Source organism: Chiloscyllium plagiosum, unplaced genomic scaffold (genome assembly GCF_037043375.1).
Source record: "Chiloscyllium plagiosum isolate Xiang-an unplaced genomic scaffold, Cpla_swu_hap1 HiC_scaffold_23, whole genome shotgun sequence".
NCBI lineage: Eukaryota > Metazoa > Chordata > Chondrichthyes > Orectolobiformes > Hemiscylliidae > Chiloscyllium > Chiloscyllium plagiosum.
The window spans coordinates 39,165,198-39,183,677 of record NW_028270161.1 but is presented as its reverse complement, the minus strand read 5'-3'; the positions used below and the strand labels follow the sequence as shown (position 1 = coordinate 39,183,677).

The following is an 18,480-nucleotide window of genomic DNA, read 5'->3' as shown; positions in this document are numbered from 1 at the left end:
ATTTCCTCTGCTACCCTCTTTGTTTCTATCATGGAATCGCTTCCCTAAACACCTTGACTTTGTCTACTCAAGTGGAGGAATATGCATTGTGAAAAACCATATATGTTGTCTGCCAGGCACCAGGAACTAATCACCCAGCTCTGTACAGGAATTCACTGCAAACTGATCAAGTCCACTGGATTGCTCAGGACCCACCATTAGAATTGCTCAGGAACACAGTGATGCAGTGTCACTTTCGCTTCCAGCACCAGATGCCACTTGGTAAGAAATGGCTGATTTTGTGTATGCATCTAGTCTGAATAAAATCAGAAGTCTCATGACACCAGGTTGTAGTCCAAAAGGTTTATTTGAAATCACAAGTTTTCAGAGCGCTGATCCTTCATCAGGTGAAAGAAGGAGCAGCGCTCCGAAAGCTTGTGATTTCAATTAAACATGTTGGACTTTAACCTGGTGTTATGTGATTTTCTGACTTTGTCTACCCCAGTCCAACACTGGCATCTCCACATCATGTCTAGACTGAACAGACAACGCTTCCGTGATGATACCTTTGAAGTAAATGTGAGTGTTTGTGTGCATTACTTAATATTAGCATAATCACATATGTTGTATGATGTGATGCCAGAATCATCAAAAATACCTGAATTTATTGAACAATTTCCTAACTGGCTCTACATCAAACTGTTACAGCTGACAAGAAGATACTGCAGTGATTAATACTGAACAGAATTGTTTGTTCAAATGGGAACTAGCAACTGCAAAAGGAGAGAACATACCTGGAAAGATTAAGAATTCCAGACTAGTAAGCTAAAGTTTCTCCAATGGGCATCAAAAAATTAATTATTCTGTTTTGAGAAAAGAGTAGTTGCCACAGTCCCAGAGGTTTCTAATAAGAGAGCAGCCTCATTAGAGTTGTCTGGAACTATGGCTGAGGTTACCACTAAGGTCCCACATTCTTGTCCATCACCTGAGGTGTGGTGACTCTCAGGTTAAACTCACCATCAATCCTGTGTCTCTAACGAAAGAGCAGGCTCAGCTGATGCAGGAATTGAACCGACACTGTTGGTATCACTCTGCATTGCAAACCTGATATCCAGCCAACTGAGTTAATCAATCATGCCCACCCCCATTACTAATGTAGTATCCTTGTAACTGTAGCCTTAAAATGCATGAGTGAGCTTAATGTTGAATGATGTACAGTTTTGTTCTGTAGACTAATGATCATTTAAAAACTTCCTGCGACTGGCCAGAATTGTTTCTCTCGAGTTTACAGGTTAGAGCCTTCGAGGGGTAATGATCATTCTAAGCCAGTGCTGTCCATTTATAAATGAAGCGAAGTTACAAACTGAGACACTTCCTAATGAGGAAGACAGGCAGAAGCAAACTTCACTTTGATAAATGTGTTTTCGTTCATCTGTTATAGTTTCACTTCACTCGTAATTTTTGCCAATACTTTTTTCATAACAAAGGTAGGCCATATAGCTCCTTGAACCTCCCCTTCTGTTCACTGACAATTCCCACTTTTCCAACTGATCCCCACATCGCTCAGTTCCCTTACAATCAACATACAGTGAGTTTGTCTCATTTGTTGACAGTAAGAATAGTTTAGGTTTTTATATTGTATATACTCTTATTGTATTATTTCCCCTTTCAGTGCAATGCCAGTTAACTCTAAATCCAGATTTAACAGTTTGGGTGACTCTTGCTAAACCAGTCAGAGCACCAACTCCAGGACAAGTGAGTTCCATTTTCATTCTTTCATTTCAAATATCACTTTATTGAATGTTGGGTAAAAGGAATGAAGAATGGCTAAGGGTGTAAATCTGCTGTATTTGAGCATTTTATTAAACTGGTTCTTTGGAATCAAAGTGTTTTAAAACCATTTTTTTTTAAAAAGGGCCAGAAGCCACAAGTTCAAGCCCCGCTGTGGAGTTAAGAACAAGAGGGCAGATAGTGAAACTTTGAGTTGGGCTGGGCAGGGATGATGTTAGGAACCATTTTCTCACACACAGGCCAGTGGAAATCTTACACTTTTTAAATAGACAAGTTGAGACTAGTTCCATTGAAAAACTGACAACATTGATTTTTTTTGGATAAGGTTAAGAGGTATAGAACCGAACCAGATGATTAGATTTTAGATATCCAAGTTCTGACTAAATGTAAGAATAGGCTCGAGGGGCTGAATAGCCTGCTTAAATTCTTATGTGTTTGCAGATTTTAATGATGGGTAAAAGCTTCCTTATCTAATGTTGCAAATCCAATTGAAATATGAAACAAAACGTATTTTGTATTATTCGAATGATTTAAGTTATTGAAGGAAGCAAGTTAATTCATTCCATATAATTGCAGAGTCCAAAATATCATTGATCAATTGTTGGCTCAATACAGTTATAAATGTTATATTTGTGATAACAGCTTCTTTCAATGTCTATGTGGTTTGTAATGTTTATGGTTGTCTAAATTGCTTATACTAAAGTGATTGGTGAACAATGCTGAAAAGGATAGCTTTTCATTAGTTGTGATTAAGTCAGTGAGTTGACTAAATATTAGTACTCTGCTGTTGAACTGTGTGTGTTAAGGCCAAAAGCACTTTGCTTATGGCAAACTATCAGGCCCCTTGCTGATCAAAGAATGAATCAGGATGTAATAACAAATTAAGCTTGATTCCATTTTATAATCATTATTAACCACTGTTGACATTCAACCTGCAGGATTACATTGTTGAGTAACTTTGAGGTAATGAGCTACAGGATGCTGGAGCTTATTACAGCTTCTGTGTCAGTACGCAAATCTTCTAACTCTGGAGAAATTTACATATACATTCTAAAAGGATTCCATAGCAACTTCTGAAAGTTCTGACAGATGCCTGGCTCAACATGTTGAGGGACATCCCAGAGTTTTATTTGGATTGCTAAATAGCATCTTAGTGTATTTTACTCCACTCTTCCAAGAAAAGAAAATGATGAATGCTGTGTATGACTTAAGTTAAGATTATACCTGGTCAATCAACATGTAATGTTTTGATATTCCTATGTTGTTGGTTACAGTTTGCTGTGTTCTATAATGATCAAGAATGCCTCGGCAGTGGTAAGATTATGGAGCTTGGCCCATCCATGTACACACTTCAAGAAAGAAGAGGGAACCGAATTGGTGAAACCCAGAAGACTGATAGAACTGGTTAAAGACCTCGCCACACAACCTTCAATTTAACATGAAAAGGTGCTATGAGTACAACCAGAACTGATTGCATTTATGAACATGCTAGAATTCAAATGCACTACAATTCACCATAATAAAGTTACATGGCTAAGGCCTGTAACCATCAATGTGCTGCAAGGATTGGTGCTGGGTCCACTACTTTGTCATTTTATAGAAACGAATTGGATGTGAATATAGGAGAAATGGTTAGGAAGTTTTTGGGTAACACCAAAATTGGAGGCGTAGCATACAGTGAAGAAGGTTATCTCCAGTATACAACAGGACCTTGATTTGATGGGTTGAGGAGTGACAGATTGAGTTTCATTTAGATAAACATGAGACATTTGTATTTTGGTAAGGCAAATCAGAGCAGGACTTAGAGCAGGGTCCTAGGGAGTGTTGCCAAACAAAGAGACCCTGGGTTGCAGGTGAGTAATGAAGGTGTTTGGTATACTTGCCTTTATTGGTCAGTGCATTGAGTTGGGAGGCTATGTTGCTGCTGTACAGGACATTGGTGAAGCCGCTTTTGGAAAACTATGTTCAATTCAATATCCCTAATATAAGAAAGATGTTAAATTTGAAAGGGTCCAGAAAAGATTTATAAGGATGTTGCTGGGGTTGAAGGGTTTGAACTTACTGGGAGAGGCTGAGGGGTTCTTTATAGAAATTTAGAAAATCATGAGGGGCATGGATAGGGTGAATAGCCCAAGGTCTTTTCCCTAGGGTAGAGGACATAGATTTAAGGTGCGAGCGGCAAGATTTAAAAGGGACCTAAGGGGCAACCTCTTCATGTAGAGGTGGCAGAGGCTGGTACAATCATAACATTTAAAAGGCATTTGGATGAATGGGAAGGTTTTTGAGCAGTCTGTTTCCATGCTGTACAACTCTCTAACATTTAAAATGTTAACAGAGGAGGTTATCACTGTATTTTGTGATTCTGCTTCCTATATAGTTTAATGGCTAGCGGGGAAATTTTTAAAGTCTTTGGACCTGGGTCTCAGTCCATAGACCCTTTAGAAATTTTGGGAGCAGAGGTCAGTGCAACCAATTTATGGTGGTCAATTTCAAACCCCAGTTACCAAAACATTCTTTAAATGATCAGAGAGAGAGATGTGCATTTTGTCAATCATTTTTGTAATATGTTTTCACGTGGAATTAATAAAATACCTTTATTCTATGGACCTATTTCCACTGACCTATAAGTAACAAATCATTTAATGATTGTGTTTGAGTTTCAGAATAAATGATTAGCCTATAGAGTGGGATTTATCAAATTATGGAAATTAAAATAATAATAAAGTCGTGAATGGGCACAACCAAACATCTAAAACAGATGAGGGATCTTTCACCAAAACTGATGATAATCCGACAGGAGAATGCCAATAAGCATTGGTGCAGGTTTGCTAAATACATTCACAAATGGGCAGTTAATTGGACTAATATATTAAACAGAGACAGTTGTTTACTATACCTATTTATTTTAGGCTTTACAGCACATTCTTTCACCCTTCTGATAAAGTACCTCCCAAAATATTAGCCAGTTTATGAAATGCTGACTGGCCTGCTTTTAAAGAAAAAGTCTGTCAAAAATGAATTCAGTGTCCTCACTTCTTATTTTCAAAATGGAATTGTTGTTCCTGTTCAAGCGTGTAACAAAAAAAACTAATTGATTTGAAAAGCAAATTGTTCTTAAAAAGTTGAGCCTAATGTCACTGTGACCAAATGACCCAAGGAATGCATAACAGTAAAACAAGCTGCAAAGTAGGGACACTATTTCAGCGCTAAGCCTATAATTCAGTTACCACAGTAAAGGTCACACTTTGCAATATTGTGTAGTTTTCAAGTAACACTAGCCTCCAGAACTGTACACTCTTCATGTCATTAATATTACAAAAAAATGAAAGAGTTTTGAAGATTGAGAGAATTGAAGAAAAGTGGATTGGTTTAGAAAGAGATTAAGGAAAATGGATGATTGGTTCAATTGAACCAATGAAAGGTATACAATAATTTGAATTGAGAGAATGGGAGATACAGGCTGGACTGGTAAGGTATGGCCAAGGTCCTAAGAGATTAGTGTAGGTAGATGCACAGTTTGAAATCACTGCAGAAGGATAATGCATAATTATTCTGTGAAATCGGCCTTTCATTAAACACTTAGAGAGTAAGCAGAACAATTCTGAATGAGGCACAGTTCAAAAAGTCAACTAGGAGAGTATTTGGAGTCATGGAAGAAAGTTAACATTGAATTGCAGAGGAGGTGAAAACAAAGACAGGTAATATTTGGATGGCTTGAAGTTTAGTTCCCAGTCAAGCGACAGGGGTTTAGTTTAGTTCAGTTGTTCACTGGTTTGTGAAGCAGTGTAATATCAACAGCATGGGTTTAATTCCCATGACAGCTGAAGTTACACAAAGGCCTGGTGTTCTCAACCTCTCCCCTCACCTGAGATTTGGTGGCCTTCAGTTATAAATCACCCACCAGTCGCCCCTCTCTCTCTCTCTCTCTCTCTCTCTCTCATGAGAGAGCAACCCTATGGTCTGGTGAGACTATAGTGACTTGATTCTTGGTCAATCGTCTCACAACGTCATTAATGCTGTTGAAAGATATATCACTTGGTAAGCAAAACATTCCAAAATGTCATTATGAAAATTACAACTTTTATGATAATTATTTCTTAAAAGATATGAGAAAAACAGAAGAATCAATTCTGTGTAAGTACTAGAATAGCAAAGTAAGAACTGTTTTAAAATAGCCTTTTGTTTGAGGAAGCTCGTATGGATCAGAGAGCAGCATAGAGTCATTATTTATAATTATCATACTTCATCTAATATATATCATGAAATTTGCAGGAGAGCCTGCTAAATAGACTTTAATTTTATCTAATCTGCTAACGGATGGGCTCTGCTGACAATTAGTAGCAATAGACTTGACTATGACACATGTCTGCAGTTAGTTTGTTTATGTTCAAATAATTATACTTTGTTTCATAGTGTTCAGCAAAGTATAAATTAGTGAAGAGTAACTCTTAAACATTTTCCTATTTCAGATACTATATTTTGGAGCTATACTTTTTAAACTAAGATTAACACCATGCTAAATTGTTATTAGTAAATAATCCATTTTTAATTTTTGTCACTTGGAATTCTGTTTGAGTCCCACTGCAAAATATTTTCACAACTGAGAGCAGGAATGCTGTACTGTCTTAATGCATCGTCTGTACTAATTGCCAGAAGGGACATGGGCTTAGATTTTACTTTTCAGCCCCTCAGAAATTGCCTTTCTTCCAGACAAGAGAGTCTATCCATAGTGAAGAGCTGGAATGCCATTCAAACCTACTGTGAGGGAGCTGCCAAGCCTCCATTAGATTCCTTTCACATCCATATTATATCTCAACAAAGTGTCTCTTAATAGGAAATGTCACCCTGTCTTCACTGCAGGGAAGCACCTATTCAGTCCCTCCTCGTATTAAATTACCTGGTGTCTACTTGATTCATGGCTATAAGGAATTGCATGCTTTTGTCTGGTACTCTATGGAAAAGAGTTGATTATTACTGGCAGAGAGATGAGCTTGCAGCTAATAGCCCTAATCTCTATGGAGATGCTGAGAGTGTTTTGAGTGTACAATATGCCTGGAAATGCAAGAAACATGGGGTCTTCTAGAATTTAATAGCAGGACCTCATTTATTTTTTTCTTACTGTCTTTCTTGCCAGCAGCTTGCTTCAAACTCTGGCATTTGTTGTACAGGGAGATATGTATAGGTATGAAATGCACTTAGCTGCTATATTGGCCTGGTTTACCTCCCTTCTGATACTGTGGTTCCCAAATCCAGAAAATCAATCTAAAGGCAAGTAAACGTCCATGGCTATTAATTGCTGCAATAAATTCCAATCTACCACCAAATAAGGTTGTGGCTTTGCTGAATGGTGTATTCACAGGTATCCACACACCTCTGCTAAACCCAAAAGTGAATGTGTTGACGTCTGGGTGTTTTTAAATCTAACAGAACCAATGTAAACTACTCACCATACCCCACAACCCATCCATTCTTGTAAGCTACAATTTCCCCCATTGTCTCTGTAGCAAGGATTAAAATTTAATACATTTTATAAACTGAGCTTGTATTTTAGAAGAAATGAGTGTCATGGACAACTCACTATAACTCCAGAGGTTATGGAAAATGTGCTGAATTCATTTCCAAGGTGATTAACCTCTGTCATTCACAATCCATTCCCCTCCCCAACTCTGCATGTTTCTCAACTTATTTACAGCTTCCCTTCTTAAACACCACTGCATCCTACCTCCACCATTTAGAGATTAGAACTTCACAAAGTTAATTTTATATGACAACAGTAATGGCCTTGACAATTTATTCCATCATGGAGACACCGTCTTCAACTATCACCAGTTTCTACAAATTCAAAAGTTTTTTTTGTCCACAAAATGGATTTCTAAATGTAAAATAAAACTTTTCACATTAAGCTTACCTCCATTGAATGCCTCTGTAGAAATAGATATCAGCCTAACGTTCAATGCTTCGCTACAGTCAGGGCTGCTCAGGATTCTTGAATACTGGTACATCTTTTGAGAAAAATATGTAAAATTATTTGCATTTGGAGCCAAGAGGAGCAGGATCACTTTGTTCAGTCAGCCTCTTTTCACCCTCAGCCACCATCATTTTTAGGTCTCAGCACATCGTTAATTTACTTAAAATCGGCAAGCTGAGTATGACGTCTCAATAAATTAATCAGAGTATGTATGTATTCTGTAAAGTTGTCATTGGACACATTATCAAAATTCCATTATTACCAAACTTCTACTTCTCAAATATTATGTTTAATGCCAGTTTATTACATATATAGTGGAACATGGACTATTATTTCAGTGACAAACTTGCTTGTTAATTTCCATAGAAACATGGCCAAAGTAGTAAAATTCAGTCAGGAGTTGTGTTTTTTGGAGGGATTTCTGCCATGAGGCTGAGCAGGTTTTATTGCCTTATCTTGCCAAATTTGCCTCATTAGCAACCTAGTTTCTACAGCATCCCTCATCCAATTCCCAGCCCATCTTGCCACTTCCAAAACAACTTGTCATTGCCATTCAGCAGAGATCCCAGAATTCACTGACGTCTGCTCTGCACATGGTAGACAAAGTGGAGAGGAGCCAACACCCTGGTGTATGGGTGGGGACCTGGAGGTCCAGTAGTGGCACGACACCATGCCAGCTTGGTGCAGTCACTTGGAGGAATGCGCAGCAATGCAGGAAGGTCAATGACCTCCATTCTGCTAGTGTAAGTGCCACCATCTTCTCTCCAATACTTCAGACTCACTTTATCTCTGTTACTGTACCTGTATCCCAGGGCTCATGCTCTACCACTCTTATCAATGCTTGCAACATCTTTCACTTGTCATCCAGCCCAACCTTCAACACAACTAACCCTGCATTATCTGTCCTACCTACTCACTCACTCAGGAACAGTTCCCCACCCTGCACCAGCTTTGCCATTCACTTTCAATTCCCTTAATACCTGCCCCCTCTCTCAATCCAGGAGGAAAATTGCCCCCAGTAGGGCTGAAAAATGCAAGACAGATGCTAGACTGCCCTACATTCGGCTCCTCACTCCAATGTGAAAAGCATCCTGACTATGTCCAAGCTCTGAGCTGTATCAGGCTGACCTTAACTAACTGTATCAGGAGTTAGTAAAAGCTATCCCTCTTGACTTGACAGAAGCTTGCTAACAACTAATTACATAGCTTCCTGGCTTTGTGTCTGTGCTAAGCAGCAAGGCAAGACAGAATTAGTAGGAGTCATATATGTCTGGCTGAGGGTGCGAAGTGGGAAGGAATACCGAGAGCATCCAGGTAGGCTCACAGTGAGTGAACGCTATGAAAGCAAGCAAAGAGCCCAGACCTACCGCTGGTCCAGTCCATGAGCTGGTGCAATGGTATTGGCAAGTGCAGTATTGAAAAGCACAAGTGGATTGGCGGTGTGCCATAAGAGTCATTAGAAATTAAAGCATCAGATGCCAGTGTGCATCAGTGAGCAAAATTAGCCAGGTACCTGCTCAGGTTTCAGATGTCGAGCTTATTGTTGTGTTTGGAAGGTAGAAAGATGAATATTAACAAGGTGAGTTGGGCTATCATCAAAGTATTTAACAAGCAATAATCCCCCTTTAATCAGGAATCTTGTCACTACCTAATGAGAAACTTGCCATACCACTTGTAAAAAGTGTAAAAGATGCCCCAACATTGAAGTTGGCCTCACTGGACTGCTTGCCAGATTCTTCCAAAAATCTCCCAGAGCCATGTCGCTCAGATCCCTACACGATTCCATCTGGAGAAAATTTGTTTTGAGAATGTGGAGCCATGTATTTCAGATTTATGTAAAATTGAGTAGCTCTTAAAAAATAATTAAATAGGATGTTAAAAGACCAGATGAACAGTCAGGTATGTACCTGCTATAATATATCATTAGGTGGCATTGCTAAATTTTTTCTCTCTTCAGTTTTACCTGAAAGCTTCACACTAACCAAGCAAATTATAGGTTGAAATCAGAAGATTTTCAGACGAGAAACCTAGCTACATATTGCCATATTTCACAAGTAGTCAGCACCACAGAAATCTCTTCAGTGTTTGTTAAATGATCTTGCCAATGATGTCATTTAAAAATTTAAATATTCAGTAACTTTTGCACAGTGCACTATTTCAGTTCAGAAAACAGCATTGTAGCAAAATGAATGTGAAATGTCACTTGTCTAAATCTTTAGTTGTACTTACAAAAGCTAGTGACTTCGCTGTCTCCTTCCATTGTAATACAGAAAAAAAAAACTGCTGAACAAACCATAATGACATGATTTGCATGACAAATCCTGTCTGTAATGATCTGCTCTACAGTATTGCCTTTTCTGCACAGAACCTTTCATTTAATCTGTTTATTAAAATAAGCTGTAATAAGAATTTTTGACACGTGTTTGATCTTCCAGATATCTCAAGATAAAACATTTTATAATTTCATCAGAACTGTTCGTTTAGCATTCATACAGACGTACCAAACTGAATTGCAGGATTTCTGCAAGACACGTGAATAAAGATTATGGAATTACTTTATCAAGAACTGAATGAAATTTCATCCCTTAGAGACCATAGAATTCCTTCAGTGTGGAAACAGACCCTTCAACCCATCAAGTCCACACTGACCCTCCAAAGAATATCCCACCCAAACCTATTCCCCATTACTCTACATTTACCCCTGACTAATGCACCTAACCTACACATCCCTGAATACTATGGACAATTTAGCATGGCCATTCACCCAACCTGCACATCTTTGGATTGTGGGAAAACCCACATGCAGACACAAGGAGAATGTGCAAGCTCCACACAGCCAGTGACCTGAGGCTGGAATTGAACTGGGGTCCCTGGTGCTGTGAGGCAGCAGTGCTAACCACCGTGCCACCCCATTTTGAAATGATAAATGAAATGGCAGTTGTTTCCAAAATGACTATTAAAAGTTATTATGCACTAGTAAAAGTGAAATTGTGAACTTTTCTTTTGATCAAACTCAATGCGTTTTTTAAATGCTAAAAACTGCATGTTTTATTGTACAGTATTTACAATTAAAATTATATTTGGCTGATTTAAGTAAATGACCCTTTCTTCCCTTTCTCTGTTATTGCTCCTACTCTTTGAGGCTCTGAGGGATAGCACTGTTCTTGTGTATTTGGTTAGGTTCAGCTGCTGTGTCACTGTTTACTGCTGCCACACATTATTCAGTAGTGCTGTTCCATTGTTGCCAGTCTCCATTCTGCATATTTTTCTACACAGCCTACAATTATTCAGGAGCTATAATTCCTGAATACTCAACTTGCTGTTTGTTGGCTGGACGAATGCCAAAATGCAGTTCATCAAATAATGTGCATTTTGTTAAGACAGTACATAAGGCATGTTTAAATTTCTGATACTTCAGTCACAGATAAGAGAAACTCTGTCAAAAAAATTTTCAAATAACTTCAATTAAAATCAACAAGACTTTATGCAAAATAAATGTTTTAAATTAGTTTACCTATGGTATTGCTAAAAGGATTTAGATACCCCTGCAAAGTCTAACTTTTAAAAGTATCTTTAGAATGTTCCAAAGCCAAACTTCAGAATACCCTCCCCATTCCTCTCCACTTTCCTCCTTTAAGACACTCCTTAAAGCCTATATCTTTGACCAAGCGTGACCCAGTATTGCCTTTTGTGTCTTGGTGTCATATTTTGTTTTATAAAATGCTCCTTTGAAGCGCCTGGGGAAATTTCATTATGTTAAAGGTGCCATGTATGTTGTGTCGTCACTTGATACTTTAACACCCAGATAGCATATGCAGTTGCTTTGTTGTTGGTGCTAATCAAAGCTATGTATTAGTTAAAAAAAAATTGAACTTGGCCCCACAATCACCTATTTGTTGAGTTTCCAAGGTCAGATTCATCACCGAGGCTATGTCAAGACAAATCAGGTCTTTTGGAATTCGTCTATCTCCGTTGCTATACGTCTAATGATGACATTTTAGGGTTGAGATAATTTTACTGGTTTAAAAATATAGTGTGTTCATGAAGCTAGCTACATCTGCACCACTTGACAGTTAATGTTGTAGAACTTCATAAAAATGAAGACCAGACTCAATGAACAAGGGAACATTAGAATATATGTCTACACTATCAGACACATGATGATTGCTTTTAAGGAGACTTTTGAAAGAAAAACATTTAGCCAGGTAGAAAGGTGACAGAATCGTAGAATCCCTACAGCATGGGAACAGGCCATTTGGCCCAACAGGCCCACACTGACTCTCCGAAGAGTAACCCACCCAGACCCATTCCTATTCCCCTACCCTATTGCTCCACATTTCCCCTGACTAATGCACCTAACCTACACATCCCTGAACACAATGGGCAATTTAGCATGGCCAATTCACATAATCTGCACATCTTTGGATTGTGGGAGAACCAGAACCAGAACTTACCTCAGTTAGTTCCGGTTTCTGGGCCAATATCTTGCCCACATGGATGCTCCACTCACATACCTTTAACTAAAGAAGCCCTTCCTGAAGAAGGGCTTATGCCCAAAACATCGATTCTCCTGCTCCTTGGATGCTGCCTGACCTGCTGCGCTTTTCCAGCAACACATTTTCAGCTCTGATCTCCAGCATCTGCAGCCCTCACTTTCTCCTACCTTTAACTAAAGACATGCTCATTTATTTTTGTTTTAAATTTGAGAAAAAAGAAAGAGCAGTGGAAATTTAGCTTGAACACTCTCTCACAAAAGGATCAAATTGACTGTGTTGCCCTGCAGAGTAAACGTTTGACTGTATATTGAACGTCAATCCCGTGACAGTCATTCCTTGTTAACTGATTTATTGGGTTTTGTAAATCATGAGTTGGAAAGTACACAACTACTGATGGGAATGATTGATTCATGCATAGTATCCTGTTGGTGTTTTAAATGAGGGAATCCTTAATGAATAGGGCACTTTGGCATAACTCAATCTTACTTTCCTTTTCTGCCTTGTTATTAATCTTTCCTTCTGTCAGGTATCATTTTCACTTCTCATTGCTGGGCTTCTTAGAGTTAAAAAAGAGTGCTGATCTAGTAAAAGAAATATTTTGGTTTCTCAGGTCTCTCTATAATTATAATCACAACAGTGGAATCATTCCAAGACTGATGAATACATGCAAGCTTTTCCATCATTTCCATCCTTCCTAAAACTGAAGCACTTAAAGCACAATACTCCAACTGGGGTCTAATGAAGAACTACAAACTCAACATTACCATTTTTTACTGTATTCAGTCTATAGGTAGAAAGCCAAAGATTAAATTTTCCATTTGTTTGGCTCTCTACATTTACATTGCCAGCATTAATAATCTGAGAATCTGCACAGCAGCTTCTACAGTTAAAATGTTACCATCTGAAGTTCATTTTCTTATGAGAAGCAACCATTTATCACAAAGCAAAGCAATTTTAAAATGACTTACTTCTTTGCTTACCTGTAAATACAACCTTTCTCTTGCACACCAACTTCTTTACTCTCGTGTCAGAGACAATTCGAGGATAACTCTAAAACACTCCACAAGCAGCATCAATTTAAAAACCTGAGCCACCTTTTCTCCCAAACTTACTTTCCCTAAATAAAGTAATTTGTTTAGTCTTTCCATTACATATCACAACTAAATTATTTACTCCTTGATCAGGTCTTTGCAAATAGAGTCATAGATCAAAGAGATGTACAGCATGGAAACAGATCTTTCAATCCAACCCGTCCATGCCGACCAGATATTACAACACAATCTGGTCACATCTACCAGCACCCAGCCATATCTCTCCAAATCTTTCCTATTCATGTACCCATCCAGATGCCTTTTAAACATTGCAATCGTACTAGCCTCTGCCACTTCCTCTGGCAACATATTCCATACACATACCACCTTCTGCATGAAAAAGTTGCCCCTTAGGTCTCTTTTATATCTTTCCCCTCTCACCCGTTAGTTTTGGACTGTCTCACCTCAGGGAAAAGACTTTGTCTATTTACCCTATCCATGCCCCTCATGATTTTATAGACCTCTATAAGGTCACCCCTCAGCCTCCAAGGCTTCAGGAAAAACAGCCCCAAGCCTATTCAGCCTCTCCCTATAACTCAAATCCTCCAACCCTGGCAACATCCTTGTAAATCTTTCCTGAACCCTTTCAAGTTTCATAATATCCTTCCGATAGGAAGGAGACCAGAATTGCATGCAATATTCCAACAGTGGCCTAACTAATGTCCTGTACAGCTGCAACATGACCTTCCAGTTCCTATACTCAATACTCTGACCAATGAAAGAAAACATACCAAATGTCTTCTTCACTATCCTATCTACCTGCGACTCCACTTTCAAGGAGCTATGAACCTGCACTCCAAGGTGTCTTTGTTCAGCAACGCTCCCTAGGACCTTACCATTAAGTGTATAAGTCCAGCTAAGATTTGCTTTCCCAAAATGCAGCATCTCGCATTTATCCGAATTAAACTCCATCTGCCACTTCTCAGCCCTTGGTCCCTCTGATCAAGATTAGACTAGATTCCCTACAGTGTGGAAACAGGCCCTTCGGCCCAACCAGTCCACACCGACCCTCTAAAGAGTAACCCACCCAGACCTATTTCCCTCTGACCAATGCACCGAACACTATGGGCAATTTAGCATGGCCAATTCACCTGACCTGCACATCTTTGGACTATGGGAGGAAACCGGAGCACCTGGAGGAAACCCACGCAGACACGGGGAGAATTTGCAAACTCAACACAGATGGTCACCCGAGGCTGGAATCGAACCTGAGACCCTGGTGCTGTGAGGCAGCAGTGCTAACCCCACTGAGCCACTGTGCCGTCATAATCTGAGGTAACTTTCTTCGCTGTCCACTACACTTCCAATTTTGGTGTCATTTGCAAACTTACTAACTATACCTCTTATGCTGACATCCAAATCATTTATATAAATGATGAAAAGTAGTGGACCCAGCACCAATCCTTGTGGCACTCCACTGGTCACAGGCCTCCAGTCTGAAAAACAACCCGCCACTACCACCCTCTGTCTTCTACCTTTGAGCTAGTTCTCCCTGTATTCCATGAGATTTAACTTTGCTAATCAGTCTCCCAAAGGTGAGGCAATATTGTAAATACACACATGCTCTAATAATATTTCTGAGTCCAAAACTGTCTAACAAGTTGTACATAGAAGGCCCCTCAAAAATATACTGGGACTCAGGCAGGTAGAGGAATGGAATTGATTTATCAAACAGCAAGGCTGTCAGGACTGTGTTGATAATATTGAAATTGCTCCTTCAGTGTTTAAGAACATCTTAATAACACAAAGTAAAATGAACCACCAGTGTGGAAAGTGTGGCATATCTTTACTTTGCATCAATGTACAAAAATAAGATGTAATGTTCAAATTGGGAGTCCAATCAGAACTGCCATTTTGTATACTCACTTTACTCTGAAGTAGTTTCCTAGTACAATGTGTTGTGGATCCAACTGGGGATCTTGTGATATGCAATGAGGCAAATTTAATAAATGATTTCAATGGAAAAAAAATCCCCTGGGAAATGGGAGAATTTAGTATTAAGTTGGAAAGTGAGAAACTTGGGTTGAAACAACTAGGCTAAACCTAAGTAAGGGTAATGAGAAAGGAATGAGAAAGCAGGTGGGTGTAGCAGCTTCATGGGTGCTAAAACACAAGTAGATTGCCAACTTGGCCAAACAGCATGGGATTCTGGGTATGGGACATATCGGCCTAGTAAAGCTCTGTAAATTTCAAACCCAGAAACTAGACACAGTGCAAACATAGCCAAGTGCTAATCATACTGGCATAGCGTAAAATGACACATCTTATCAACAGTTCAACCAAACAAAGGAGGAATGCACATTTTCAGGCAAAAACCAGAGGGAGAGAGAGAGAGAGAGAGAGAGGTGTACCCAGGCCCTGATACACAACGAAACAAATATTAACAAGCCATCCAAATGATTGATAATGCTTCAAACGATTAAAGCGAGTCTCCCTGATTGGCCAGAACTATAGAGAGTTGCAGAATACCATCCAAAAAGGTATAAAAAACAGAGGTTACTGATAGATCAATCAATTGGACTTTCTGGAGATGAAGTAGTGGCCAGTGTGGCAAAGGTAAAGACGACTGACTGTCCGGAATGAGAGAGAAAGAATGATGACTTCATGAAGCTGACTAAATCTACAAGACACTCTGAGAACTAAGGGGGTTGGATAGGATAAGGAATAGTATTGTTAGTGTTAAAGCCTTACTGTTACTTGTTCCTTGATACAGTTGCAACAATTTGCATCAGTACCAGCTTGTGTCTGTTGTGATTTGACCATTCTGATCTTGTGGGACATCTGACTAAATTCATTTATAATCTATTAGTTAAAGAGTCTGACAGGTCCAAAGAGCTCAAACCCTGGAAAAGGAATTTAGCAGAGCAGACAGTTGACAAACAATGTCAGAGGTTTAAGAAAATAGCTCATAACTTCACAACAAAGATATCCAAATGAAAAAAAAGTAAAGCAACCATAGTTAACCAAAAAAGTTAAGGATAACATCAAACTGAAAAAGAAATGCTAACAATAGTCCTAATCTGGAAATATGAAATGTTTAAAAGTCAACAAAAGATGGCAAAAAAAATTAAAGAGTGTGAGGATAAACTTTGAGGGTAAATGAGCAAGCAATATTAAAACTGACAGCAAGAGCTTCTTTAAATAGATAAAAAGGAAGAGAGAGAGACTAAAGTGAACATCAGCTCCTTAGAGAATGAAGCTGGGGACTTAATGGGGAACCAGAAAATAGCAGAGGAATTGAATAAACACTTTGCATGAGTGCTGATGAAGAAGACACTAATTCCAGAGTCACAACAATCTCATGAAGGGGAAATCATGCCTGATGAATTTATTAGAATTCTTTGAGGAAGTAAGAAACAGTAGATGGAATTCATTTCCAAAAGTAGTTTATAAAGTACTACATATTTGACAGTGGAATAAGAGCCGCATGGTGTTTTGGGAGTGGTATACCTGCATGGAGCAAGGATTGGTTAACTTTTAGAACACAGCATTGGAATAAGGGGGGCATTTTCAGAAAAGCGACCCATGCCTTATTAAGTACCACAAGGATCAGTGCTGGAGCTACAATTATTTGCAACATATATTCGTTGAATGAGGGAAGGTAACACATTATAGACAAATTTGCAAATGGCACACAAAATAACCCTAACTCCCCAATAATAGATGGAAAGGCAAGTTGTGAGGATGACAGTCTACAGAGGGATATAGACATGTTAAGTAAGCGGGCAAAACTTGGCAAATGGAATATTATAATGAAAAATGTGAGGTTATGTACTTTGGCAGGAGGAATGAAGCAGCTGAATCTAATTTCAATGGAAAAGGCTGCAGCACAGAGGAACTTGGGAGACGTCATACATAAATCACAAAAGGCTACAATGCAAGTTCAACATGTAATGGGGAAGGCAAATAGTATGTCGCTGTTTTGTTTCAAATGAATTAAAGAATAAAAATATGGAAATCTTAATAAAACTGCACAAGGGACTAGAAAGACTACACCTAGAATGTTGTGAAGAGTTTTGAACACTAAATTTTGTAATCTTGAACAGTATCTAAGGAATGATAAACTGGCATTGGATTCAGTCTAGAGAAGGTCACTAGGTTGATCCTGGGTGTCAGGGTATTTTCTTATGAAGAGAGGTTGAGTAGGTTGGGGCCAGTGCTCATTGGAATTTAGAAGAACAAGAGATCACCATGTTGAAATGTGAGATTTTTAGGAGCTTTGACAGGTTAGATGCTCAGCTGCTTCCATTTTGGGAAATGGAGTTTAGGGTGTGTTCTTTGGTTGGATCACCTGGTAGTTGCCTGTGTGTTGCTGGTTTTTCAGTTGTTGGTTCACTTCCTTGCAGTAGTTTGTTCTATTCTGAATGACTATGAGTTTAGGACTAACGGCACAATCTAGAGTAAGGGGTCACCCAGTTATTCAAAGATGAGAAGGAATTTCTTCTCTCAGAGGGGAATGAATCTATGGAATTCTTTACCACACAGAGTGTCAAGGAAGTATCATTATGTTCAAGGGCAAGATGGACAGATTTTTAATCAGTAAGGGATTCAAGGGTTATAGGGAAAAGACAGGAAAGTGGAGTCGAGGATTATCAGATCAGCTACAAGCTCATCAAAAGGCAAAATAGACTCAATGAACTGAATGCCCTACTGCTTAAATGTTTTATAGTTTCTGATGTAGATTTACAATTTGTATTAGGCCTTGCCTCACAGCTTTTTTGATTTCGGCTGCATTGGGACAAACTGAGCAGTACACATGCAAAACAAACAAGATATTAATTTCAGATCTCAAGACACTATTGGCACATCTCCAGATTTCAACTTTTTATTTCTAAGTTGTCTCAGTAAATGTAAGGCAGTGTGAGTCATCTCCACAAAGATACGAGTCTCAGACAACTTATAGGAGTGACTGATACCACAGAATCCAAAATGGAATTAATGTATATGCAAAAAAAAAGCAAGGAATAATTCATTTACAGGACTTCTAATATAACTGATGCAATGTGCCCAGTTTCACCTTGAACCAATTTAGAGGATCAAATCCACTTAACTAATTGATCTTGATCTAGTCACTGTCCAGAACAGTGGAGGCAGGGGAGCCAGAGATTTGGTCTTCTGGCTGGTTGTTGGAGTATATAATGATAATGGCCCTTTT

At 38.8% G+C, this 18,480-nt stretch overlaps 1 protein-coding gene across 3 annotated transcripts in view; it reads left to right on the top strand.

Moving 5' to 3' along the window:
• Positions 1-4,376, top strand: part of trmu (tRNA 5-methylaminomethyl-2-thiouridylate methyltransferase) — a 33,368-nt gene extending 28,992 nt beyond the window's left edge. For 2 of the 3 annotated variants that reach the window (XM_043713688.2, XM_043713687.2), the window contains 3 exons: positions 117-261; positions 1,652-1,734; positions 3,045-4,376. In XM_043713688.2, coding sequence (XP_043569623.2) covers positions 117-261; positions 1,652-1,734; positions 3,045-3,179 — 363 coding nt within the window. In that variant the 3' untranslated portion in view covers positions 3,180-4,376. The remainder of the gene's footprint in view (positions 1-116; positions 262-1,651; positions 1,735-3,044) is intronic. The other variant, XM_087999544.1, reaches the window with a different exon arrangement.
• The last annotated feature ends 14,104 nt before the right edge of the window (positions 4,377-18,480 follow it).